A 26,519-nucleotide genomic window follows, 5' to 3' on the forward strand; every position below is an offset into this window, starting at 1 on the left:
CCCTCAGGAAAGGGCCTGAGGAAACGCAGCCCTCCGGGGCAGGGCGCAGGGCTGGGGTCGAGTGCAGTTACCCCCTCCTCATCCAAAGTTTATTCCAGCCAGAAGGTCCTGGACAGAAGAGTCCCTGCTCAGCCCTTGTTCAAGATCAGCCTGGACTCGGTCAGTGCAGACCTCAGCCCAGCTCCTATCAGCCCCAGCCTCCAGCCCAGCTCTGCCCACCCCACCCTGCTGCCCACCACAGCCACCAGCTGGGATTCCAGGGCAGCAGAGCTGCAGGTCCTAGTTCCCCCGCCAGCTTTGGAGGCTTTGCCCAGTGCCCAACAGGGAAGAGGAACTGCCCAGGACCCCTCTGGGGAGCAGGAGAGGCCACAGCCGCTTCTCACGATCGTTTAATTTATACAGCAGCACATTCGGGTTGTACAGCAGCGCCGGGACAGCGCGGGGGGGCCCTGCCCGGGACAGCCCTGCCCGGGACACGGTGCTCGCGTACCATCGGCCCCGGTGACCGCGCGGCCCCGCCCCGGGCGCTGCTCTGGGCTGTCACACACGAGGGGAGGTGAGCACGGCACGACCACAGGCACCTCACGGCTCCTACAGCTACAGCCGAGGGAGGACAAGGAAGGATTCACAGCTTGCACAGGAGACAAAGCAGCAGCTACCAGGGGGCTACACCACCGAGCAAGACTCAGCCTCCGCTCTCCCTGAAGGGGCTGCACAGACCCCGAGCACGCAGGACAAGTCAGCAGGACCTCCCCCTCTGCAAAACCCCCACCCGTGCCTGGTGGGACCGGGAGTGCTTGGAGGGACTCAGGAGCTGTGCCCCAACACACACCACAGACACCTCCTGCACTTGGGAGCTCCAGGGGCAGGCTGGAGGAAGGAGAAGTTTCTTTGATCCAGTGTCACTCAGCACCTGAGCTCTGAACCACCAGGGGCAGCTCGGGGGTGCTGCAATAAGTTAGGGTCACCGGGGCGGGGGGGGGAGCTGCATGCAATTAGACACAGGGGAGGGGTCAGCCACAACACCAGGGGAACACTGCTGAGGAAGGTCCTTAGTCGTCGAACCTTCCCTCACGGATGGTGTCAAACGAGAATGGGAGGAACTTGAACCCAGTGCCGGTGTAGAATTTGTTCTGGAACTCGATCCTGCAAGAGAGGGCAAAGGGAGAGTGCTCAGAGCTGGGCAGGAGCCAGCCCCCAGCAAGGACTCTGCTGGGAGCACCACCCCTGGCTGCACAAAGCCAGGCTGGGCACCCCCTGGCACAAACCCTTCCCAGCTGATGGTTTTGTGGCAGAGCAGCCAGAACGCTCCAGGTCCTTTGAGCCCACCCCCAGTCAAAGGGCCCCAAGCACAGGATGAGGTCCCCAGCCCTGGTGTCCCCTCAGAGCCCTGTGGAGCACAGAGCTTCTCCTTGGGGTCACAAGGTCCTGCTAGAACAAACCTCAGCTTCCTGATGCTGTGCTCAGGCTTCCTCCCTCCAGCAGCTCCTTCCCTTATTCTCCTAAGCACATTTGGCTCATCCCCAGGTGATGATTCCTGCAGAGCTGGAGCTGTGCCTGTGGGCTTCAGCTGAACACCCCCTGGGCCTTGGCTCCCTGCTGCCCCTGAGCAACTCAGCTTACAAAAAGAATCATCCCAGAGATTTGCCCAATGGTCAGCAACAGGGAGAGAAGGGAAGAGTCCCCTGACCCCCAGCACAAACCACAGCAGAGGTCCCTGAGCCTCAGCAGAAGCCCTTTCCACTGAACCCACACAGCCTCTGAAGGACCCAGCAGGTCTGAGAATGGTTTTTCCATGTCAGGAACGCTGGCAGACTGCAGAGCTGCTGGCAGAGCTTCCCAGCAGGGCTCCAGAGAGCCTCCTGCCCTGTCCCTGCAGCAGGCCCTGGGATGAGCAGGATGCTCCGAGTGGGAGGGAGGGCTCCTGGCCAGCCTGCTCCAGAGCTCCAGGAGCTCTGATCATCTCCACAAGCATCCTGAGGCTGTGACTGCTGTGTGAGCAGAGGGAAGCAGGGGCCCAAGGCTGGGTGTCTGAGTCACACAGACCTCAAACCCTGAGCTGCTCCAGCTGGCCCCCACAGCTCCTGCTGGACTCCCTCAGTCACAGCTGGCCACAACTGGATGCCTGAAGCTGGAGGAGAGGCTGCTGTGAGGTTAGGAACTACTGAAAGCAGCACCAGGAGTTAACAGCAGGCCCTGGGTATAGCTCCCACGCAGGCCTGCAGCCCTGGCAGCACTCCAGTGCTCCTCTCACTCCACAGCACCCCAGAACCCTCCCTGCTGAAGGAATGCAGCTCTCTGAAACAGCACAAAACAAATCCTCCTCCTGTGGGCCTGGCAGGCAGGGCTCAGGGAACAACCTGTGCTCCCCTAGAGACACAGCCTGGATTCCTCCTCCCTGCCAGGAAGGCTGAGCCACCACCCACACCTTGGGAATGCCTGGCAGGTGATTCTGCTCCCACAGCCACAAAATCTGACCAGCTCCTCCCAGGACAGCTGGGTTTGACCCCCCCCCCCCCCTCCTGGAACAGCCACTGGAAACATCCTGGATTCATTCAGCAGGAGGAGGAATGCTCACAGCTTGTTCTGAGCCCCTGCAGGAGCCTCCCTCCCCACCCTGGGAAGGGAAATCCACAGCCCCAGAATGGTTCCAGCAGGTCCCCACAGCCTGAGGCAGCTGCCCAGGCTCTCAGCTTGCTCAGGCTTGAGAAGTGTGGTTAGGGAAGAGCTGAGCACTGAGAGTGCCCTGCACGGCCACCATGCCCCCATGCCAGCTGCTGCTGCCCAGATGGTTTCCCTCTCTGCCCTGCCCGTGCCTCCCACCTTCCCTGCCATGTTTCCAGCCAGTACTTTAATCTCCCTTTGGCACAGCTGGGCAAAGCCAGCTCCTGGCTGAACTGCAGCCTGTCCCAGGAGCTGTGTGGGGGCAGCCTGTGGGCACCACCCCAGGTCAGAGACCCCCAGAGGCCTCTTCTTTCAGCCCATGCCCTCAGGTAAGGCAGGACACCTGAGGCCCACCCAGGGGCTGCTCAGAGCTGTTCACCTGCTGCTGCTCAGAGCTGTGCCATGCAGCACTGCAGCCACGGCAGGAGGCTCTGGAAATCCACAGGGAGTCAGAGCCCTGCTGGCAGCAACCAGGCTGGCAGGGCTCCTGCCCTCACCACGCAGTGACAGCAGAGAGGATGAGGAAAGAGCAGGCAGCCAGCAGGCAGCTCTGGAGTGGCTGCTGGGAAGCTTTCCAGGCTGGGTGCCAGGGCAGAGTGGCACCACCCAGCAGCCATTTCAGCAGGGCCCCCCCACGCCAGGCTCCCTGGGCACAAGATGGCCACAGCTCCCAGTCCTGCCTGCAGCCCCAGGGCAGAGGGACAAAGGAGCAGGGGGCAGCAGCAGGCTGATTCGCTGCCGTCCCCCCGCAGGGCCTCTGTGAGCCGCTTGGGGCAGCACTCCCCACAGCCTCTGGCAGGGCAGCAGCAGAGGCAGCCTGCAGCCAGGGCGCAGCACGGCAGGAGCCTGCGGTGCCTCAGCACTGCCGAGCGCAGGGGCAGGGGCAGGGGCTGCCAGGGCTCACCAGTGCAGGCGCAGGGCGTGCAGGAAGGCCGAGAGCCCTTCCATCACCAGCAGGATGGCCACGGTCAGCGTGGCGAAAGCAGCGAAGATGAAGAAGAGGCCAAGGCCTCCCCCCAGGCTCCTCACGCTGAGGCCGATGTGGATCACCATGGTCCAGAGCACCTCGGAGAGCTCTGCCAGGAGAGAGGCAGCAGGAGGCTCAGAGCAGTGCCAGGGCAGAGGCAGAGCCCTGTGCCCCCTGCCTCCTCCTGCAGCTCAGGCTGTGGCAGCTCCCCCTTGCCCCTCGGCCCCAGGGTGACTCACGTGCGTGCGCCAAGCTGAGCGCCCAGAGCCGCAGGTAGGAGGCGGTGTTGGAGATGCAGCCCAGGCAGTACTCGATGGTGTGGATGGCCTGGTACACCACAGTGTCCCCAAAGTCAAACTGCAGAGAGAGCACAGGGCGTGACAGGGCCACTGCTGCCGCCCCCACGGCACCAGCCCGCAGCTGAGCTCGCGTGGATGGCTCTGGGTGCTGCCCGCAGCCAGCCTGGCACCCCAGGGGCAGCTTCCAGCTGCAGCGGTGAGCCCAGCCAGGAGAGCACAGGTAGGCAGTGAGATGATATGGAACTCATGGTCATGGGGACTCACCAGATGCTGGCACCGCTGCGCGCCTGTGCCACGGCACCGGGAGATGCTGGCACTGCTGCGTGCCTGTACCACGGCACCGGGAGATGCTGGCACCGCTGCGCGCCTGTGCCACGGCACCGGGAGATGCTGGCACCGCTGCGCGCCTGTGCCACGGCACCGAGAGATGCTGGCACTGCTGTGTGCCTGTGCCACGGCACTGGGAGATGCTGGCACTGCTGCGTGCCTGTGCCACGGCACCGGGAGATGCTGGCACCGCTGCGCGCCTGTGTCACGGCACCGGGAGATGCTGGCACTGCTGCGTGCCTGTGCCACGGCACCGGGAGATGCTGGCACTGCTGTGTGCCTGTGCCACAGCACCGGGAGATGCTAGCACCGCTGCGCGCCTGTGCCACGGCACCGGGAGATGCTGGCACCGCTGTGGGCCTGTGCCACGGCACCGGGAGATGCTGGCACTGCTGTGTGCCTGTGTCACAGCACCAGAAGATGCTGGCACTGCTGTGTGCCTGTGCCACGGCACCAGGAGATGCTGGCACTGCTGTGTGCCTGTGCCACGGCACCGGGAGATGCTGGCACCGCTGCGTGCCTGTGCCACGGCACCGGGAGATGCTGGCACCGCTGTGGGCCTGTGCCACGGCACCGGGAGATGCTGGCACTGCTGTGTGCCTGTGCCACGGCACCGGGAGATGCTGGCACTGCTGCGTGCCTGTGCCACGGCACCGGGAGAGCCTTTGGCAAGGCACAACCCCACCCTTTTTGCAAGCCAAACCGATGCACGAAGCAGCCTTGAAGAAGTCCCATCCTGCCTCTCTGCTTGGCCATCCCTGTGTCCTGCTCAGCCTCTGAACGAGAGCCAGAGCTCAGCAGGGCTCTGCCATGGGGAACAGTTCCTTGTTTTGCAGCTTGGGAAAGCGCTGCCCCCCCGGTGGAGCTGCTCCATGCCTCAGAAACTGCTCCCACCCGAGCTAAGTAAACACCAGGTTTGAAATGCATCAAGTGAGTCAGGCTCCAGGCATGCACACACAGCTATTTATAGCCCAGTTCTCCCCCAGCAGATCCAGGGCAGCAAATATCTGAAGCCCTTCAGTTCAATGAGCTGTCAAAGCCTCCTTCCCCACAGAATGTGAGCTGCAAAGTTCTCCCCCAAAGCTGCCCTGGTGACCCCCCCCCAGCACAGAGCCAGCCAGGGAGCAGGGCATGGAATGTGGGAAACACTGAGACAAGGACAGCTCAGAGCCAGCTGCAGCTGCTGGAGAGAGCTCCCAGCAGGCTAGGGAGCTGGGGAGCTGCTGGGTTTGGTGACAGAGCTGCCACAGCAGACAGCTTCCAGCCCTGGCACTGCAGGGACCTGAGCAAAGCCCCCACCCAGCACAGCACCACACTGGGAGCTGCTCTGATCCCCTGGCCTTTCTCCTGCTTGCTTGGTGGCAGTAAAGCCTCCAATCACCCCTGCAGCAGGCTCCCTAAGCCCTTCCTCTGGCACCCACACCTGGCATGAGGGTGGCCCAAAGAGCAGTTTCTCAGGAGCCCCTCTTCTACAGCATGAGGCTGGTGAGGAAAGTGCAGCTGCACAGAGCTGGACTGGTTTGGCTGAGTGGCAGCAACCTGCACTGCCCCCAGGATGGCAGAGGGCAAAGGGCTGCAAAGAGCCTGTGGCAGTGCAGGCAGAGAGACTTCTTCAAAGGGGAACAGCGACAACTTTGCAGCTCAGCCCAGGAGCTGCCTGGGGGAGCGCTGCAGACAGGGGAAGGACACAGAGGCTGTGCAGGTGGAGTGATCACATGGGGATGGGGTCACAGAGGGCCGGGGGCAGGCCAACTGCTGGGGCTTTGGCAAGCAAGATGTGGTGACAGAGGTGGGACCTGCTCCAGAGACACAGACACAAAGCTGCAGCCTTACCACCTCCTCCTCTGTATGCTTGAAAACACAAAGGGACATTAGTACAGGGCCTGGCTCCCAGCACCCCCCCCAGCAGCCAGGCAGCAGCAGCCCCCCCCCGAAGCAGCCACCTGTGCCATGCACCACAGAGAGGCCCAGGGGCACCGGAGTGCTCCCAGGCCACGTGAGATCCACGCCTCCTTCCTCTCTACCAGAGGGGAGGCCAATTTGTGCCACCCCGGGGGCCGGCGAGTGCCAAAGGAACGGCCCCGGGGCTGAGGCTGGGGGAGCCCAGGTGCCCCTCAGCCAGCCTGCAAACCATGCCTGCCCCCCGAGCCACGCTGCCCTGCAACTGCTGTTGCCTTTCTGAGTCCTGGGGACGACCAAGGGAGAGCCTGGTGAGGGCTGCGGTGAGGCTCTGCGCGGCAGCCTGGCCGCCGGGGCTCGCAGCAGCTGGGCAGCGCAGCCGCAGCGCCGGCAGGTCCTGGGCACCGGCGCTGCCCCGGCAGGGAGGAAGGGTCGGCGCTTACCTCTTCCCCCTCCTCGGAATGGGTGGACAACTGGTCATGTTGGATGATCTCAGCATCCTCCTCCGTAGGGCCATTGCCCACCCGGATCCCACCAAAGTTTTGGGTGCCCTGACACATGCAGAGAGAGAAAGAGCAAAGTGTTTGCGGCTGCCTGCGCCGCCCCGGCAAGGCAGCTGGGCAGGATGCTGGCTCCTGCTGGGGCTGGGGGAGGAAAGGCTGAGTGAACGCTGGAGACATCTCTACAGAGCAGCTGCCACCCTGAGGAGAAGGCACAGCCCTTGGCAGGACGCTGCTGGCACCGAGGCGCAGCGGAGCAGCGCTTGGCCCGGAGCTGCCGGACCGGCGCTGGAGCCTCCTGCTCTGCTCCCTGGAGCAGCCGGGGGCTGGGGGGACACCCAGGAGCTCCCTGCCAGCCTCAGGCCCCCTGACACCACAGGGCACTCAGACTTGCAGACCTTGCCTTACTTGGCAGCTCTGTGTGGTGCAAACAGTTCCTTTTTTGGCCATTTGTCCTGACCTCAGCTGTGCTGCAGGCAGAGCAGAGCAGCTCAGGGAGGCGGCAGCAGCAGCTGCGGAGATCTCTGCTGCAGCAGCAGCAGCGCTTGGTGCATGCAGCCTCCTCCTCCAGCCCAGCCTGCCTCTGAGGAAGGACACACACAGAGTGGGGCACCCGAGGAGCCCTCAGGCAGAACTGCCAATGGAGCAAACGACCCTGAGTTCCGTGTCCTGGCTTCCCATCTGCCTCCAGCCACAGGAAATGCTCCCGAGGGGCTGCAGACCCCCAGAAGGGCAAACTGCAACACCTCGGGTGGGAGGAGCCCTGCTGCCAGCCTGAGCACTGTGCAGGCTGCTCTGCCTCGGGGACTGCTGTCTGCCACAGCAGCTGAGGAGTGACAGCACAACCCCAGCAGGGTTGGGGTCCCCTGCCCACACTCACAGCCCTGGCTCTGGCACCAGCACCGAGGCTGCTCCACGCTCTGCTGCCTGCCCTGCTCTTAGCCTCCTTCCTTCTAGGCTGACCTGTGACTCCCCAAGTGCCAGATATGAAGTAGACTCTGCAGGTTTCTCAGGACAGATGAGGTGGACATTTGTGCTTTGAAATTAAACAAATGGAACACAGAATCCATGCCTAGGACCAGGCTGCTGCCAGGGGCTTCAGCACCTCTGGAACAAACCACTGCCAGCCTGCCTCACTCTGCTGTTTCCAGCCCCCCTGGATCTGCAGCTCTGCCCTTGCTCTGACTTGTGCCTGCTCTGTGAACCCAAGCTGAGCACAGCTCCAAAGCTCTATCACTGACCTGATGCTTCTGACCACACCTCAAAGACCTTGGTCCTGCCAGCTGAGCTGCCTGCTGTGCTGATGGCTCAGGCTTGAGAGCCGCTCCAGTTCTGACATTGCTGTGAGGGCATTTCGAATGCCAGGACAGAAACAGTGGCCAGCAGCTCAGGAGGGCCCTGGGGCTCCTCTCTCCCTGCTTCCCACAGCTGCTGAGGTTTCTGCCCCTGGCCAGGCAGGCAGGCAGCACTCACAGCTCAAAGCACCTGGAACACTCAGCCCTGGGAGCTGCTGCAGCCTGCACCCTGCCAGAGAGCTTTGGCAGTAAGGGCTCAGACACAAAGAAGCAGGAGCAGGGGCTCTGAGAGGCTCCTTTCTCACCACCAGTCTGTAAGAGCTTCAGCCCAGAGGCAAAGCCCCAGGGATCTCCACTCTGGGGCTGCCGGAGGCCATCACAGAGACCTGGGCCTGGGAGCACACAATGCAGGTGGAAATGTTTCCCTCAGGGGAAGCCTCAGCTGCCTTCAAAAGATGTGCCAGGAGAGGGGCAAAGAGGGGCAGTGAGCCCCGGGGCTGTGGGGGGCAGTGCTGCCCTGCCCCGGGGCTGGGCTGCCAGCAGCGCTGTGCGGAGGCTCTGGGCACCCCCAGCCTGCTTCAGAATGTATCAATTTGCTCAACTTTGCTCTTTCCAACAAAGTGGTTTCCACCCTAAAGGTGCAGTTGCCATTCCCTGCTGCAATCAGATACATTCCATGCTCCCTCCACAAGAGCCAGGCAGCAGCTCCCCTCTGCAGCTCCATCAGGTCTCTCTCCACTCACTGGCGCAGCCGCTGCTGCCTCCAGAGCCTCGCTCGGCACTGTGCTGCCCTGGGCCTCCACGGGCTGCCCCTCCTGAGGGTGCTTGGAGAAGAGAAAGGGAGGAAGAAACAAAAAGAGAAAGGGAGACGGATGGAGGGGGCATGGGAGGATGAGAGGTGGTCAGAGAAGGGAGAGGGAGTGTCTGTAACTGGCAGGTCTTCGACTGCGGCAGCATCCTGCAAGCTCTCTGCCACACATGCAGGGGCAGAGTCTCCTCACAGCTCCTGTGCCAGGCTCCTGCCTCTCACACTGCAGCTGCAAGCCTAGAGAGCAGCCCAGAAGACAACCTCTCCCATCAGGACTGCTATGGTCTGGTTTCTTTCCTCTGACTTGTTGTCTTTTAGCACATCCAGACTTAGCAGGCAGCTGGCAGCTCTGCCAGCCAGTCAGGCTTCCACCTCTGCCTCAGGCTGCCAGGCTGGCAAAGGCACAGACCTGCAGCCAGCAGGCAGTGAGGTGGAGGTCTCAAACCAGCTGTCAAAGCCTCACCAGATACCTGCTTTGACTTCTGCCAGCACACAGGGGCTTGAAAAGCAGTCTGGTGCTGGATGCAGGTCTGGGCAGCAGGCAGTGCTTTGTCTCCAGGAAACCCAACCTGCCTCTGTGCCTGGGGCTGTGCAAAACCATTTTGCAGCTCACAGTGCAGCAAGGGCCCACATCCAAGCCCAGGATGGAGAACACAGCTCTGCAACCATCAACAGCTTTGAGCCTGAGCAGCTCAGAGGTAGTCACCCACCAAGTGCTTCCTCCAGAGGTACTGACGGCGAAGGACCAGGGGCTTGGCTACCAGCATCCAGGGCACACACAGCAATGCCACCACCACGAGGAAACACTGCAGCCCTTTCTGTCAAAGGAACAAGTCTCAGGTGATTCCTGGCAGCCCAGACTCAAACACACCACACAACCCTCTCCTGCACCCCCAAGGGGCTGGATTCCCAGAGCACCCGGCAGGCACTGCCCCTCTCTGCCAGGGCCAGCAGGATGAGCTGTGCCCAGGGCCATGCTGGCAGAAAGCCAAAGGGGTCTGCAGGGGATGGGGATTTGGCAGCTGTGATGGTGCTGGGAGGAAGTGGGGTTAGAGTCTCAGCTAAGCTCAGAGGCACCACGCTGCAGATGCAGGACAACACTGATGATCACTTTCTGCTGGACCCAAATGTCCTGGAGCCAGAGCTGACTCCAGCTCAGGCTGGCACAGGCTCCAGCTCAGGCTGGCACCACAGGCTCCAGCTCAGGCTGGCACAGGCTCCAGCTCTGGGGATTGTTTCCTTCCACATGACCCAGCCTCAGGCTTTGCCAACGGTGCCACACTTCCTCTCTCGCAGGGGGAAAAGTTTCCTGCTTGGTTTCACAGCTCTGAGAAGGCCAAGGACAGGCTCTGGCACCAAGGACAGGCTCTGGCACCAAGGACAGGCTCTGGCACCAAGGACAGGCTCTGGCACCAAGGACAGGCTCTGGGGGCTCAGCCCAGCAGCAGCCAGCACTCACCTGCCCGCTGTACAGCATCTTGATGCTGCGGTCGCTGTAGGAGAAGAGGAACATGTTGATGAAGTGGATCAGCAGGCTGGGGGCATCCTTGGAGGTGTGAGCATCATAGGCTGTCCACTTGTAGAAAATGAGGATAACCAGGTAGCCAAAGAGAGAGGACATGAAAATCATCTCTGGGATAAATCCAAGGTAGATGTTCAGTGGCTTCCTGAAATAGCTGCAGGAGAGAGAGGGCCCAGGGCTGCAGGTGGCTGGCATCAGGAACACACCAGGCAAAAACCAACGACAGGAAGGTGAAGAACACCTCTGGGACAGAGCTGCTGGGGCTCAGCATGGCAGCCAGAGCTGGGCTGCAGCCAGAGCTGCCCTGCCAGAGGCACTTCTTGCAGGAGCAGCTGCCCCTGCTCCTCCCATCAGAGGCCTAAGGCCTGGCTGGCTCCTGCCTCTTACACACCTTACACCCCAAGAAGTTGCCCCCCACCAGCAGAAAAACAGAGCAGAGCTCTCACATGTGGTTGAGGAGGCTCAGGGTGACTCCAAAGAGCATGTGGATGATGCCAAGGATCACAGACATCTTCATCTTGAAGGAGTTGAGGAAGGCCAGCTTGTTGCTGGCAATGTTCCAGATCTGTGCAAAGGGAGAGAGTCAGACAAGCACTGAGGGGAGGAGAGCCAGAGGAGAACAAAAGCCTTCACTTCAAGCTGAGCAGCATCATCCAGTCAGGGAGCAGGGTCTTGTGTCTGCCACAGGGGGAAATGAGCTCAGAACCCCTCCTGCAACCCACCCCCTGAGCCAGGAGCTAACCCCACTGCTGCAGCAGGCAGCAAACCTTGCCTGTGCTTATGGCAGGCAATAGCTTGCAGGACAGAGAGGCTGCAGGCTGCACAGAGCAATCAAGCAACTCCCTGTGTCCTGGAGCTAGAGGCTCAGCAGCAGCTGAACCACTTCTCTCACTCAGGAGCACCTCCAGCATTGCTAAGGAGATGGCCAAGGGAGTGGCTGTGCTGTGGAGACCTTTCAGAGGCACTTGGGTGTCCCCCAAGGGCAGCCAAAGGAGGAGCTCGTACCGGGTCAATGCCAAAGGGGTAGGGGCCCCCAAACACCCCTGGGATGGCAGGGTTCAGCTGCAGCAGAGGAGTGGTCTCCAGCAGGGCATCTCTGTTGGCATAAGAGGGTTACACAAACGTTACCTCCAGCAGCTGCCCTGGGAGAGCGAGCAGCAGGCCCTCCCTTGGGACAGCAAGGAGCACCTCAGGTGCAGGGGGTGGTCCTAGAGGTGTCCCCAGATTGGTAACAGTCCTGCCTCCTGCCCAGCCCAGGATCACAGGCAGGGAGATGCAGGGCACAGGACTCTGCTGTCAGGGAGGAGAAGGTGCTGAGCTGCACCCCACAGGCTGGTTTGGACACCCTGCTGCCAGCCCTCTGCTATCTGCCCTGTGAGCTGGGAGGGCAGTGGGGAAAGTGTCCAGCTGGCCCCTGCCCCACCCAGGCTAGCCACTGCCCCCCCCAGGCCTCTCCCCAGCCCAGCCCCAGCTCCCCCCAGCCCTGCCCCAGCCCTACTCACGACCAGTTGCCCCTGGTGAACATGGGCCGCACGCTCCAGGAGGAGCCGAACATGTTGAGGGCCTTGGAGAAGCAGTCGTTGTAGATGAGGCCGGTGTAGGTGGAGAAGAGCCCCATCAGCAGGATGATGTAGCGCCCACTGAACACCATGTTGAACATCTGGGGCAGCAGAGGCAGCCCTGAGAGGCAGCCCAAGGACTTGGAAGCCCAGGGGCTCTGCTGCCCCGGGCAGGAGGAGGCACTGCCCAGCAGGGTCTGCGCGCAGGGGAACTGCCAGAGGCTCTGGCAGCACAGATCAGCTCCACAGGCTGGGCCAAGCCCCCAGCTGGCTGTGGTGGTCCAGGGCTAGACAGCACAGACCCTGCTCAGCTTCCACCACGCTCTGACTGTGAGCCTGGCCTGGCCCCTGCTCACTGAACCCCCCTAGAGCAGCCAACAGGAGGGCCCAGGGAGATGTCAGAGCCCCTTTAGGAAGAAGCCAAGCCCGGGGTGATTTACATCCAGTGCTACACTGACAGACTGTGTGAGCCCAGGGAAGGGGCAGGGGGCACTGCCAGCTGGGGGGAGGGATGGGAGGGACCCCAGCCCCCACGCCCTCACCCTGCACTGACCTCGTTGTCACTCTTCTGGGAGAGGATTCGGCTCTCCCTCAGCACCATCCAGAGAGCAATCAGAGTCATCAGGACACCGTGGCCAAAGTCCCCAAACATGACAGCAAAGAGGAAGGGGAAGGTGATGATGGTGTAGGGTGCTGCAGGGGCAAGGGGACACCGTGAGTGCTGTAGCAGGGTGAGGCCAGAGGGACCAGGCGACAGTTTAGCAGCAGAATTCCAGCCCCCTGCCCTGCCTCTGGAGGGTGGCAGGTGCTGAAGGTGTCCCAGGAGAGGCAATGCAGGGGCACCAGGGCCAGAGGCAGGGCCAGAGGCAGGGCCAGCAGGCAGGGGCAGGGCCAGCGGGCAGGGCCAGCAGGCAAGGCCAGGGGCAGGGCCAGCAGGCAAGGCCAGGGGCAGCAGGCCAGCAGGCAGGGGCAGCAGGCAGGGCCAGGGGCAGCAGGCCAGCAGGCAGGGGCAGCAGGCAGGGGCAGGGGCAGGGGCGGCAGGCAGGCAGGCCAGGGGCGGCAGGCAGGGGCAGGGGCAGCAGGCAAGGGCAGGGGCAGCAGGGCAGGGCCAGGGGCAGCAGGGCAGGGCCAGGGGCAGCAGGCCAGCAGGCAGGGGCAGCAGGCAGGGGCAGGGGCAGCAGGCAGGGGCAGGGGCAGCAGGCCAGGAGCAGGGGCAGCAGGAAGGGGCAGGGGCAGAGGCAGGGCCAGGGGCAGCAGGCAGGGCCAGGGGCAGCAGGCCAGGAGCAGGGGCAGCAGGGCAGGGGCAGGGGCAGCAGGGCAGGGGCAGGGGCGGCAGGGCAGGGGCAGGGGCGGCAGGGCAGGGGCAGGGGCGGCAGGGCAGGAGCGGCAGGGCAGGAGCAGGGGCGGCAGGCAGGGCCAGGGGCGGCAGGGCAGGGCCAGGGGCGGCAGGGCAGGGCCAGGGGCGGCAGGGCAGGAGCAGGGGCGGCAGGGCAGGAGCAGGGGCGGCAGGGCAGGAGCAGGGGCGGCAGGGCAGGAGCAGGGGCGGCAGGCAGGGCCAGGGGCGGCAGGCAGGGCCAGGGGCGGCAGGCAGGGCCAGGGGCGGCAGGGCAGGGCCAGGGGCGGCAGGGCAGGGCCAGGGGCAGGGCTCACCTGGGTTGATCTCCCGGTAGGTGCCGATGCCGTAAGCGTCGACGATGTTCTGGAAGCCGGAGGTGAACTTGTTGGTTTTGTTGTAGGTGGGGGGGGTCTGACTGGTCTGCATCCTGTTCAGGATGGATGGCACTGTGGATCCACTGTGCTCCTGCTCACAGAGAGGGGGGGAGGGTTAGAGACCCTTCCTCTGAGCCCCAGGGCCGGCACAAAGCAGCCCTGCCCGGGAGCGCTCAGGAATGGTCCTGAGCGGCTGAGGACGCCAAGACACCCAGGGCTGAGCCCTGAGGGGACCTTGCTCCCGTCCTGGGGGGCTCCTGTCCACCTCCCCTCTGCCTCCAGCACAGCCAGGGGAGCGGCCCCAGGACCCCTGGTCAGGAGCATGTCTCACACCGCAGTTGGTTATCTGCAGCTGACTCTAAAGGCTGTGCCCCCTCCCCGGCACACAGACTGTGCCCTGCGGGGCTGAGCTCCCAGAGCACCCCCCCGGGGCCAGCCGAGCCTGGAGCAGCAGCAGGGGGTCACTCACAGTGCCTCTCCTGAGAGCAAACTGGATGGAGTCCAGGTCAGCCACGGGGCACCAGACCTCGGCAATGAGGCACTTCTGGGTGACGTCGATGTTGCAGAGGTTGAGGGTGTGGTAAATGGCCTTCATCTTGCGCACTTTGATGAACCACACCCGCAGGCTCTTGGCAGCCGCCTGCAGCACTCGCTGCCGGTGGTCCTCCGTCTGGTTCAGCACCTGCCAGCCGCAGGGGGGCCACAGTCACCTGGGGCTGAGCGGCTCCAGCCTCCCCCGGGCCCGGCGGCTGCGCCCCCTCAGCCTCCCTGCCCGTGGGCGCTGCCGGGAGGCCTCAGGGCTTCCCAGGGACACCTCCTGAGGCTTCCCAGGGACACCTCCTGAGGCTTCCCTCCCCCAGCTCCAAGGGCAGGGGATGCTCAATGAGCTGCTCAGAGACCACACTGAACGTTTTTGCCTCCACCCAGGTTAAGAGAGCAGAGAGGAGTTCCCTGAGCGGGCTGAGCCCTGCCCTGGGAACAGGCAGAACCAGGCCTCCTGCTGAAGGGAGGAGGAGAAAGTGTTTGCTGCTGAGGCTGCTTCCAGGAACTCAGCCAACCCACGCCAAGATTTCCAGGCTGGAAAGTCTTAGACAGGAGGGAGAGTGAGGGCACAGGGCACAAGCAGCTCTGCACCCTGCTGGGTTAACTGTTTCTGGGCTACTTGAGATGTGCTCAACAGCTGCACCACACAGCCCCCAGCAGCCCAGACTCAACTCAGTTTCCTTTGAGCTTCTGAACCTTTCATTCTTTTGCCTCAGATTACTTTTTTCTGCCCTGAAGCAAGCACCAAAGATTTCAGAGCTGGCCCCCAGCAGAGCTGAGTGCAGGGCTCAGGCTGCTGCTGAAGAGCTTAGGTGCAAAGCAGCAGCTCTCCAGCACAGCACAAGGTGAAAACATGAAGACAGGCAGAGAAATGCACAGGCAGGCTGCAGCCAGAGTCCTTGCAGATGAGAGAGGTCATCAGGCAAGCTGGGACCTGCTTGCCCCTTCCCCTCTGCCCCCTGGTACACAGGGCCCTGCTGCTGCTGCTGCACTTCATGCCTGTGATGAACTGCCCAGCCCTCCAGGGCCCAGCCCTCCAGGGCCCAGCCCTCCAGGGCCCAGCCCTCCAGGGCCCAGCCCTCCAGGGCCCAGCCCTCCAGGGCCCAGCCCTCCAGGGCCCAGCCCTCCAGGGCCCAGCCCTCCAGGGCCCAGCCCTCCAGGGCCCAGCCCTCCAGGGCCCAGCCCTCCAGGGCCCAGCCCTCCAGGGCCCAGCCCTCCAGGGCCCAGCCCTCCAGACATCTCCAAGCATCCCTCCTGCACTGCTGAGCTGCTGCTCTCCTGCTGCCTGGAGCTGAAAGCAGTGCCCTGACTGGGGCAAAGGCTCTGCAGGCTGTGGGTCTCCAGGGTGCAGCGTTTTCAAGGGTCTCACTAGAGCAAGAAGGGCTCTGAGCCCAGCTGGTTTACCATCTGAAGATCATCAATCCTGGTGTTGACACCAGAGGCCATTTCCTTCCTCTCCTGTGGTGTTTCTGGGCAGGGGTAGAGGGAGGCTCTGAACCTGGAAGGCATGGAAAGCACCTCAGTGAGAAAGGCAAACCTGGCAGGGGAGTGAGTGGCTGAGCCTGACAGAACTACAGCCAAGACTGCCAAGCAGAGCCTCAGGCTCCAAATCAAGGCACAGAAGTTTGCTTTAGGCCAGGCCAGAAGCTGAATGCTCAAGAGGGAGGAAAGCCTCTGTCCTGCACTGCCTGGGGCTCAGGGGCACTGTCACAAAGCTGGCACCAGCCCAGAGCAGGCTGCTATCAGCCCAATGCAGCTGCTGCTGCAAGCAGTGACAGTTGGTGTCCCCGGGGAGGATATCACCCACTGGCACCCCTGGGCTTGGCCCCAAGCTCCACACTTGGAGCCCCTTGTTCCCAGCACCCCCCAGCAAAGCTGCAGCCAGTGGGAGAGCCACAGCCTCGGGCAGTGCCCAGTCTGGCTGTGCCATGCTCCAGCTGCTGCTACTCTGCTCTGCTGCCTGCCCCTGCACAGTCACTGAGGAAGAAGGAGCTGAAGACACCGAGGCCAAGCCCTGCCTATGTGCTTGAGGTACTGGGGAGAGCTGCCCAGCTGCAGCTTCCATACCCTTCACAGATCTTCTTGACTCTGTTCTTCAGCTGGTCCCCTTGGAAGAAGATGATGAACACTGATTTGTGCACATAGTCCCCCTGGAAGGGAAGGGAGAGAGCAGTGTGAGGGGCAGCCAGGGGCAGAGCAAACTGCAGCAGCGTCCTGCCTCTGCCCTGCAGCTGCACTCAGCAGCACTGAAGCAGGCAGGGGGGAGGCAGCTCCCCCAGCCCCAGCAGAGAGCAGCTCCATGTTTATGGAAGCAAAATGTTCTGAGTTATCTGTTGCTGTTCTGTGCAACACAATGCAGAGGGGAACCTGGGAAAGCCTCCAAAGGAACAGGGATGTGATGAAGTTATCAGCACATCCTGCAGCCAGCTCACCCACAGACCCCTGCAAGAGCTGGAGTGGAAACAAGAGCAGGGCAGCCTGAGGGCTCTGACTCTCCAGGGAGCCCAGGGCCACATTCTCTGTCCAGCTGCTTTCCCCCTGGCAGCCAGGGCTCCCTTCCTGCATTTGTTGAGCTGTTATTGTTCCACCTCCCTTAGGAAACTCTCACATCATGCCCCAAGAACGACCACTCTAGGTGTAACCTTGGCCTGAGGAAGTGCTGCACAAGGACAAAGCCTCTCCTAGAAGGCAGCCCCTGGGCAGGCAGCCAGCAACAGCAGCAAGTCAGAGACCAAGGGGCAGTGACTGAGCTGCAGCTCTGCAGCTGTGCCACTGCAGCCTCTCCTCACTGCCCAGAGCAAGAGCTCCCCACCTTTGGGCACCGACTTTGGCAAAGAGGCTCTGAACATAAACCCAGGCTCAACATTGACCACTTATGGTAACAGAGCAGCCCTCAGGTGGGGTTTAACTCCTGAGGGCACTCAGGGAAAACCAAAGGTCCAAGCTCAGAGCCAAGGAGCTGCAGATGCCTCCTGCAGATACTGCTGCTGGTCCAGAGCTGCCCCCAGGAGCTGCCCCAGGAGCAGCTCTGCCCTGCTGCACTCCAAACCCGGAGCCGTTTCCCTCCTGCCCCCACTGCCAGCTCTGCCTCAGCACAGTCTCACAGTATAACTTAGGTTGGAAAGGGCCTCGAGGATCATCGAGTCCAACCTTTCAACACAGACCCCATGACTAGACCATGGCACCAAGTGCCACGTCCAATCTCCCCTTGAATGCCTCCAGGGATGGGGACTCCACCACCTCCCTGGGCAACCTGTTCCAATGACGAATGACTCGCTCGGTGAAGAACTTCCTCCTCACCTCGAGTCTAAACCTCCCCTGGCACAGCTTGAGACTGTGTCCCCTTGTTCTGGTGCTGGTTGCCTGGGAGAAGAGGCCAACCCCTTCCCGGCCACAACCACCCCTCAGGTAGTTGTAGAGGGCAATGAGGTCTCCCCTGAGCCTCCTCTTCTCCAGGCTAAACAATCCCAGCTCCCTCAGCCTCTCCTCATAGGGCTTGTGTTCAAGGCCTCTCCCCAGCCTTGTTGCCCTTCTCTGGACACGTTCAAGTGTTTCGATGTCCTTCTTAAACTGAGGGGCCCAGAACTGGACACAGGACTCAAGGTGCAGCCTAACCAAAGCAGAGTCCTGGGGCACAATGACCTCCCTGCTCCTGCTGGCCACACTATTCCTAATGCAGGCCAGGATGCTATTGGCCCTCCTGGCCACCTGGGCACACTGCTGGCTCATATTCAGGTGGCTGTCAATCAGCACCCCCAGGTCCCTCTCTGTTTGGCAGCTCTCAGCCACTCCGACCCCAGCCTGTAGCTCTGCATGGGATTGCCGTAGCCAAAGTGCAGCACCTGGCACTTGGACTTGTTGAATGCCAGCAGAGAGCTGCAGGGAGCTGCGGCGAGGGGCCCAGGCCAGCTCCCCGCGGGACACAGCCCCGGGGCTGAGGCTCTGCAGCTGCTCACCGTGACAGGGTCCTCCAGGGGGCTCTCGATGTCGGCCTGCCGCAGGAAGACGTTGCCGCGGCAGACGCGCCACAGCATGCGCTCGAAGGTGGGGATCCGCTCCCGAGAGATGACTCCGGCCACGAACCTGCGGGGGCACAGCACCCCTGGGGCTGCAGCCGCGGTGCCCCCCAGCGCCACCCGGGCTGGCACCCCGCGGCAGCGCCACCCAGCGCCACCCGGGCTGGCATCCAGCCTGGCACCCCGCAGCAGTGCCACCCAGCGCCACCCGGGCTGGCATCTAGCCTGGCACCCCACAACAGTGCCACGCAGTGCCACCCGGGCTGGCATCCAGCCTGGCACCCCACAACAGTGCCACCCAGCGCCACCCGGGCTGGCATCCAGCCTGGCACCCCACAACAGTGCCACCCAGCGCCACCCGGGCTGGCATCTAGCCTGGCACCCACAACAGTGCCACGCAGTGCCACCCGGGCTGGCATCCAGCCTGGCACCCCACAACAGTGCCACCCAGCGCCACCCGGGCTGGCATCCAGCCTGGCACCCCACAACAGTGCCACCCAGCGCCACCCGGGCTGGCATCTAGCCTGGCACCCCGCAGCAGTGCCACCCAGCGCCACCCGGGCTGGCATCCAGCCTGGCACCCCAGGACAGTGCCACGCAGTGCCACCCGGGCTGGCATCCAGCCTGGCACCCCGCAGCAGTGCCACCCAGCGCCACCCGGGCTGGCATCCAGCCTGGCACCCTGGGACAGCACCACCCAGCACCACCCGGGCTGGCACCCCATGGCAGCACCACCCAGTGCCACCCGGGCTGGCATCCAGCCTGGCACCCTGGGACAGCACCACCCAGCACCACCCGGGCTGGCACCCCATGGCAGCACCACCCAGTGCCACCCGGGCTGGCATCCAGCCTGGCACCCTGGGACAGCACCACCCAGCACCACCCGGGCTGGCACCCCATGGCAGCACCACCCAGTGCCACCCGGGCTGGCATCCAGCCTGGCACCCCGGGGCAGTGCCACCCAGCACCACCCAGGCTGGCACCCCGCAGCAGCACCACCCAGTGCCACCCGGGCTGGCATCCAGCCTGGCACCCTGGGACAGCGCCACCCAGTGCCACCCGGGCTGGCACCCCGAGGCAGCACCACCCAGCACCACTTGGGCTGGCATCCAGCCTGGCACCCCGGGGCAGTGCCACCCGGGCTGGCACCCGGCGGCAGCTCATCGCAGACTGTGAGCTCTGCAAGCAGAAAGAAGGTTCCCTGGGCACAGGGAGATGAACCCACAGCACTCGGCACAGGCTGGGCATGGGACAGAGAGGAACTGCCCATCACTACCCAACAAGGCCCTGGGCAGAGGGGGCACAAACACCTCTGGGCACAGCCTCTGTGCCTGCTCAGCTCCACAGCAGGCTGCTGCCACCTGGCACAGCAAGGCCTGCTGCCACCACAGCCCTGCTGCCACCACAGCTCTGCATCCCCTGTGCCCAGGCACAGCCCCGGGGGCACAGCAGGACGAGGCAGCAGAGCCATCGGTGCAGGCTTGCCAGAGCGCCCTGCAGAAGCCCAGCAGGGGTGTCCAGGGCACAGACCGGGGCAGGGGTTTGTGCAGCAGAGACACAAAGTGGGGAGCAGAGGGCCTGGTGGGTGGCTGGCAGCCTGGGCAGCCCCAGGGCTGGGCAGGGGCAGAGGGCAGCCCCAGGGCTGGGCAGGGGGCAGAGGGCAGCCCCAGCCCTTACCCCAGGCGCAGCGGCGCTCCCCGGCCCATCTCGCTCGGCTCCAGCAGCGAAGAGGACTCCTCCAGCAGGTCTGGATCCGCCATCTGCTGATGATGCAATTCAGCCTGAATTCACAAATCAATTCACAGCTAAGGAAACTGGTTAGTGGCATGCAGGGAACCAGGAGGCAGCTCGGGAGGACAAGAAAGAAACAACGGGAAAGGAAGAGAAAGAAAGAGAAGAGAGCAGGAGGAGGAAGGAGGTGAGAGACAGGACAGCAAGGACCACACAGGGGAGGAGGGAGACAAGAGGGCAGGTGGAATGGCTCAGCACAGCTGCCACACAAGACAGGTCTGAAGGCTGCTGCACAGCCCAGGGGCTGTGGGACAAAGTGTGAGGAGAGGCAGACTCCACCTCACTGTGCAAGGGATGCTCCCCAGAGCAGCGCTGAGGGCACAGGCAGAGAGCCATTCCCTTGGCTCTGCCGGGGAGAGGACCCTGCAGGCAGCTGCTGAGTTGCTCTCCCTCTGCTTGTGCATTTCCTGCACCTGAACAAAGGCAAAATGCATCTCCAGGAGATGCCTGGGCAAGTGCCTGCAGTGGAGCAGCCTGGGGGCCTTGCTCTGCCCAGCAGGACTCTCAGGTAAGCCTTCCACAGATGGTTTCACTGACCTTGGGCAGCCTACAGCTTCACAGGGCAGCCACTGAGAGCTCCACACCCCACAGGTGCCAGCCCTCTGCCAGGCTCTGAAGCCAAGGCAACAGCTTGGCCACTTTGGGACTCTGTGCCAGCCTGACCAATTCCATGTTGCTGCCACAACAGTGCAGGGAGAGGGACAGGAGCAGCACAGGTCCTGGCAGGGCTCATGGTGATTTCCTTGGCTGGCTTCACAGAGCTCATTCTCCAGGAGAGATGCAAACTGCTGCAGCTTATAGCCCTGCCTGCTGACTGAGCCTCTCAGAGATTCAGCCTTAGCCACCATCTGTGCTGCTGCCAGACACAGCAGATGCCCTGCCCCCTCCCCTGCCTGCCCAGGGCAGCCCTGGCCCAGCCTCACACCTCCAGTTCTACCTCTGGAGCTCACAGACTGAGCTGAGAGCAGCAACAGCTCCTGAGCAAGTTCTGTTCTCTGGGGTACCCTGGAGCCTTTCCCCCAGAGTGCTCAGGGGAGAGGCTAAAGCTGCCCTGAAGGTGGAGTTTGGCCCTGCAGAAGCTGCAAGCACACAGCACAGCCTTGCCAAAGCCCAGGCCCAGCTCAGCAGCTCAACCAGAGCCTCTCTGTGCAGGAACTGCAGAGAGAAACTCCCCAGGGTTCCACTTGGGAGTCAGATAAAGCTCTGCCCACCCACAGGGGCAGCTTTTGCAAGGCTGACCTCAGGCAGCTCAGCTGCTCCAGCTCTCAGATGTTGCAGAAGTGAGGGCCTGGAAAAGCCAGGGAGGAGAATTCCTGCTCCCTTGGGCCTCCAGGCAGCTTCTTGCAGCATCAGAAACTGAATGGAAGTTTTGCTACCAAGGGAATCAGGATCAAAAGAAGGAAGGTAGTGCCTGAAAGAGAGCAAGCAGCAGGACAGTGGAGTCTACAGCCCAGGGTGCTGGCAGGCAGTGAGGGGCCAGGGCCAGAGGCTTGTGCTGTATTTGCCAGCAGCCAAAAGAGGCTCTCTGGATGCCTGCTGGGAGCTGCCCCACCCTGAGCATGTGGGGCACAGAACCAGGAGAGCTCAGGTGAAAACTTTGGATCTGCCTGCCCTGGACATCATCCCTGCCCCTGGGGCTGTGTCCTTGGGGCAGGACACTGATAAAGCACAGAGCAGCCCTGCTGAGGCTGAGCTTACACAAACAAAGCAGCTCAGGATCAGAGCAGTGCTGCAAAGAGCTTCCTTGCCTAAGGATTATTTGCAGAACAATCCCTGATGCTCCCCAGCTTCCCCTCCTCACTGCTCTGCTGAGCACAGCCTTCAGAACAGAAGTGGCTCAGCAGCTCCTGCTCTGCTTCTGGAGGGGGAGCCAAAGCAGTGCTGCAGGAGTCCATACAACAACAACCAGAGAGTGTTGGAAGGAAAGAGGGAGCCAGCTGCAGCGCAGGGGAGCAGGGCTGGAGAAGGAGAGCTTCCACCAGCACAGTCAGCATGGGGGATCTTCCCTGCACCAGGTCACCCAGGGCTGGGAAAGGCCAAGCAGTTGCATGCCAGGAAGCAGAGCTTTCACTGTCAGCCATTTGGAACTGCTTGCTGCTGCCCAGAGCAGCAGCTGGGGTATCAAGGCCTGCAGGAAAGGCTTTGCCCCTGCCCTGCAGCACTACCCACACCACACAAACCAAGCCCCTTCCAGCTCACAAACAGGACAGAAATCCATTTCCACAAGGACCAGAAAGGATTCACTTCACCACCTAATGACTGACCCAGAGCCCAACAGAAGTGACAGATGCAGAAGGCACAGAAGGAAGCAGATGTGGAGAAGGGGGAGGGGGGCAGGGAACTGCATGCCATTAACCATTACTTTTCCAGTCTTCTTTTACTCTCACTCTAGGCAAAGCTCTCAGAGAAAGCTCTCCAGCTCTCACTGCTCTTCACAAGCAAGGCCAAGAAGACTGAGAAAAGGAGCAGAGTCATCACCAGGGTGTTGAAACAAGAAGTGACTGCTTTGTCTGCAAGGCTCACATGAGGAGCTGCTGAGCTCTGCCCCCCTCCCCCGGCGCAGAGGACGCCAAGCCCAGGCTGCTCTGGAGCCACTTCTTGTGCAGCTCATTACTGTGAGCATCATCATCCTCATTACAAGTCTCTGAGGTCCCCAGGAGCTGAAGGCTCTGTGCAAGTGACAGCAATGGAGCCCTCAGCCCCCCCCAGGGCAAGTGCCTGCAGAAGGCTCAGCACCACAGCTGCTCTGTGCTGGGTGAGCTGGGACAGCCTCACCCCTGCAGCCCCTCTGCCCCTCACCCTCCTGGCTTTGCATGCTGGGTCTTGGGTTACTGCCACAGAAACCAGCACCAAACAGCAGCAGAACACCCTGCAGCTGGACACAGGGTCCCTTTTGAGGGTGGTCTGACACAGACTGCTCAGAGAACTGCTTTTGACCCTGTGGGGCTGTACTGGGAGCTGTGGGCAGCTCTCACAAGGGGACAGTGCCTGTCCCAGCAGAGCACAGCAGTAGCTGTGCTTGGGCTGGCTCAGAGGCAGGCAGTGGCACCTCAGGGCAGCTGTACCAGGCTGCCAGGTTGACTCTGTGCCCAAGGAGACACTGCCATTGAGCATTCAGTACTCCAAGGGGAAGGGTTTTGTGCCCCATGACCAACCAGCTGCCTGCACCAGCAGCAGGATCTGTGTCAGCAGCGACCAGGACTTGTGCTGGCACAGGAACAACCTTAGTGCCTCAACAGGCAGCATCCAGTGCCAGAGAACCAACCCCAAGCTGTCAGAGAAAAGGCCTGGGGCACAGCCCTGCCAGGGCACATCCACTGCCAGCCTCAGAGGCTGGGACCCTTACAAACTCTTTGATCAAATCCTGAGGACCTGTGCTCAGCCAAACCACCTCCTGCCTGCTCTGGAAAACATTCAGGAGCCCTCAGAGAGCTCTGGGACAGAAAAGCTTTGCAAGGATTCTGTCTTCTCCACACAGGCTCCATGTCTGCAGCAGCAGTGGCATCAGAGGGGCTGCCCCCAGGGCTGGGGAAAGAGTTGCCTGGCTCTGGCACCATTTTAAATGGCAGCTCTGCCCCAGAAGGTACTGCTGAAGACTTCAGGATTTGACCAAAGGCTCTGATAATGAAATAATTAATCTACTGCTTCATTGGACTTTGCACTGTGACCCTCAGTGGTCTCCACCTAACATGCAGCTGCCCTGTCAGCCAGCTGCTCCTGCAGCACCAGGGGCTGGGCCTGCTGAGGTGCTCTGAACACCACCAGCACCTTCACCACTGCAGGCAACCTGAGCAAACCTTTGCTTGACTCAGGCAACCCCAGACCAGCATCCCAAGAGGCACAGCATGGGTAGCTCTGCATGGAAGATGGAAAATCATATTGGAGAAGCTTAAACCAAGCACAGCAATGACCCTGCTGCCCCAAAGCAGCAGCTGAAAGCAGGTTGGAGAGGACAGGCCCCAGCTGCTCCCCGCCGCGGGGCTCTGACCTCATCGAAGAACTGCTGAGTTTTACGCAGTATGAACTTCAGCTCTGTCAGCTCCAAGAAGTTTCTCTTCAGGGCCTCCTGGTTGGTGTTGATTTCCTTAAGCTCGTTTTCAATTTTCTCAAAGTTTGCCTGAGGAGGTGTGAAAAGGAGGAGGGAGTGAAAGCAGTGCCCTGAGCCCCCTGCTGCTGGTGGCAGCAGCGAGCGTGAAAGGAGCTTCGCGTCCCCATGTGACTGCAGACAGCTGCAGCTGTGTCACCCCCAGAGCTTGGGGACATTCTCCTCAGGCAAGTCAAAACCCTTCCTGCTCAGCCACCAGCTGGATTTACTCAGCCTTCTTCAAGTCCCTCACCCCCTCCCACAGTTACCACAGGACCCCCCCCCCCCCACACACTCCATGCAGCTCCAGCAGGTTTGGATCCATGGATCTGGGGACATTTCATTCAGGTCCTTTCCTTTCCAACTGCATTTGGACTGAGATGGTGCTGGTGGCTCCACATCAGCCCGGAGTGAGCTCTGCCACCCAAACCAGTGCTAACCTCCTCCCTTCTAGAATCAAGCCCCAGGCCCCAGCACAGTCTCCTCACCTCCAGGTCAATCATGTCACGAGGGAAGGGCACCTCGGGGTTTTCTCCCGTGTCCATGATTGGAATATTTGCTTTTTTGATCTCCTTCTCCACAAACCCTGCAGAGACACAACACCATCAGTGTGAGCTGCTCCAGGGGGAGCTCTTCCTGCAGCCCCAACCCTGCCCCACCAGCAGCTGGGAACTGTCCCAAGATCTACATTTCATGAGGGTCCTCTCGAGCAGGAAGGGACCCTGGGGCAGGGACGGCCCCAGACAGAGGCCAGCAGTGGTCACTCCCCCACCCAGCAGTCAGGCTCCAAGCCCCGCAGAAGCTGCTGAGTCAGCTCAGGCCCGGCGTACGTACGGAGCTTCCTGTCCATCTCCTCGCACCTCCGCACTTCATTCACGAACTTGCGCTGGAACACGTTCACGTCGGGGTTCAGCTACAGACACAGAGAGGCCTCCTCAGCGACCCCGGGGGCAGCGGGGCCCGCGGAGCCTCGGAGCGAGGGCCGGGGGTCGCCCGGCCTCTCTCGGCCTTGCTCCGGCGACAGCCGCCGCGGGGGTGCGGGGGGCCGGGGGTACTCACGTCGCGGAACTGGACCTTGCCCAGCTCGCCCAGCTCGCTGACACAGCAGTAGGCAGCCTCGGACTGCAGGAACAGCTGGGCCAGGGTCATCTCCTCGCTGCGGAACAGCTCCCCCATGGCTGCGCCGGCCCCGCCGCGGCCTCTGAGGAGACGGGCCGTAAGAACGCAGCACCGGCACGCAGCGCCGGGGCCTGCCGGGCGGATGAGGCCTTCCCATCCTCGACCACATCCCCGCCGCGCCGCCCCGCGCCGCGCCGCCCCGTCCCGCTCCGTCCCGCGCCCCGCTGCCGGCGGGACCCTGCGGGCGCTGTCCCGGGAGCTGTCCCTGCCGCGTTACCTGCCGCTGCCGCCGCTGCCGCCGCTGCCGCCGCCGAGCCCGACCCGCCGCGGCCACCCTCAGCTGAGCGGCGGCTCCCGGTGTGACGTCACCGCGCCGCAGCGCCGCGTCACGTGGGCAGTCTCCTAGCGACCGCGCGCCGCCGCCCGGTCCGCACCGGAAGTGCTGCGGGGGGGGCGGGGCCTGTCCTGCACTCCGCCGGGGTGGTGATGTCACTCGCCCGTGTATGACGTCACCGGTGACGCGAAGGCGGCGAGCGGCGGCGGCCAGAGACGGGGTCCTGGGAGCCTGTGGCTGCCCCCAGCGCGGGTCCTGAGGGGCGCTGCGCGGCTCGGCCCTGCCCGGCCGGGGGCGCGGAGGCTGCCCCCTGCCCCAGCTGCCTCCAGGAGCGCGGAGGCTGCCCCCTGCCCCAGCTGCCTCCGGGGGCGCGGAGGCTGCCCCCTGCCCCAGCTGCCCGGCCGGGGGCGTAGAGGCTGCCCCCTGCCCCAGCTGCCCGCCCGGGGGCGCGGAGGCTGCCCCCTGCCCCAGCTGCTTCCGGGGGCGCGGAGGCTGCCCCCTGCCCCAGCTGCCTCCGGGGGCGCGGAGGCTGCCCCCTGCCCTAGCTGCCTCCGGGGGCGCGGAGGCTGCCCCCTGCCCCAGCTGCCCGGCCGGGGGCGCGGAGGCTGCCCCCTGCCCCAGCTGCCTCCGGCCGCGCTGCTGCCAGGGTCGTGGTGAAGCAGTTCGGAGCCTACAAGAGGCAGGGCCCTGCCCGTGGCCTGCACAGCCGATTTCCCCTCAGCGGGATGGATCTAACAGTGCAGAAAGCTGCTCCTGCGCTGCACATTTGTGCCCCCGTACAGCCCCCCCCGGCCTCGGGAAACAGCACAGTTCTCTGTCTTTGCCCAGTCCACATCCTCTGCACTTTGGGTGAAGGGACAAACTGCCCTGCTGCTGCTGCCATGTGCCTGGGAATCTGTGCGCGGTGAGCACAGGGCAGTCCTCGTTTCGGACAGGCTCTCAGCAGCTGTGCTTTGCCATTTAAGAAATTGCTGAGCTGAGCTGAGCCATTTCCGATCGCCACAGGAACTCCCAGGGCCTGATGTGGAAGCAGATGCTGCCCATTGTCATCCTTTGTTGTCCTGCCTGTCAGACAGAGATTT

At 62.8% G+C, this 26,519-nt stretch overlaps 1 protein-coding gene across 8 annotated transcripts; it reads right to left on the bottom strand.

Moving 5' to 3' along the window:
- Positions 1–371: 371 nt before the first annotated feature.
- Positions 372–25,478, bottom strand: ATP6V0A1 (ATPase H+ transporting V0 subunit a1). Of its 8 annotated transcripts, XM_068167066.1 has the most exons (23): positions 25,381–25,478; positions 25,044–25,185; positions 24,819–24,897; positions 24,473–24,570; positions 23,889–24,017; positions 19,787–19,890; positions 18,050–18,176; positions 16,161–16,243; positions 15,498–15,591; positions 14,020–14,232; positions 13,491–13,641; positions 12,394–12,533; positions 11,784–11,941; positions 11,287–11,377; positions 10,728–10,846; positions 10,219–10,435; positions 9,470–9,577; positions 8,695–8,775; positions 6,600–6,707; positions 6,091–6,108; positions 3,871–3,988; positions 3,569–3,740; positions 372–1,146 (listed from the first exon to the last, which is right to left on the bottom strand). In XM_068167066.1, the coding sequence occupies exons 2-23, from the start codon at positions 25,158–25,160 to the stop codon at positions 1,053–1,055; spliced, it is 2,619 nt and encodes an 872-aa protein (XP_068023167.1). In that variant the 5' UTR covers positions 25,161–25,185; positions 25,381–25,478; the 3' UTR covers positions 372–1,052. The 8 variants fall into 8 exon arrangements, with proteins under 8 accessions (XP_068023167.1, XP_068023165.1, XP_068023163.1 ...); XM_068167064.1 differs by lacking the exon at positions 6,600–6,707; XM_068167062.1 differs by lacking the exon at positions 8,695–8,775 and having other exon boundaries at positions 19,787–19,872; positions 25,381–25,477.
- Positions 25,479–26,519: the final 1,041 nt, after the last annotated feature.

This window comes from Melanerpes formicivorus, unplaced genomic scaffold, assembly GCF_026170545.1.
Source record: "Melanerpes formicivorus ecotype bairdi unplaced genomic scaffold, bMelFor1.0.p_v2 SCAF_112, whole genome shotgun sequence".
Lineage (NCBI taxonomy): Eukaryota > Metazoa > Chordata > Aves > Piciformes > Picidae > Melanerpes > Melanerpes formicivorus.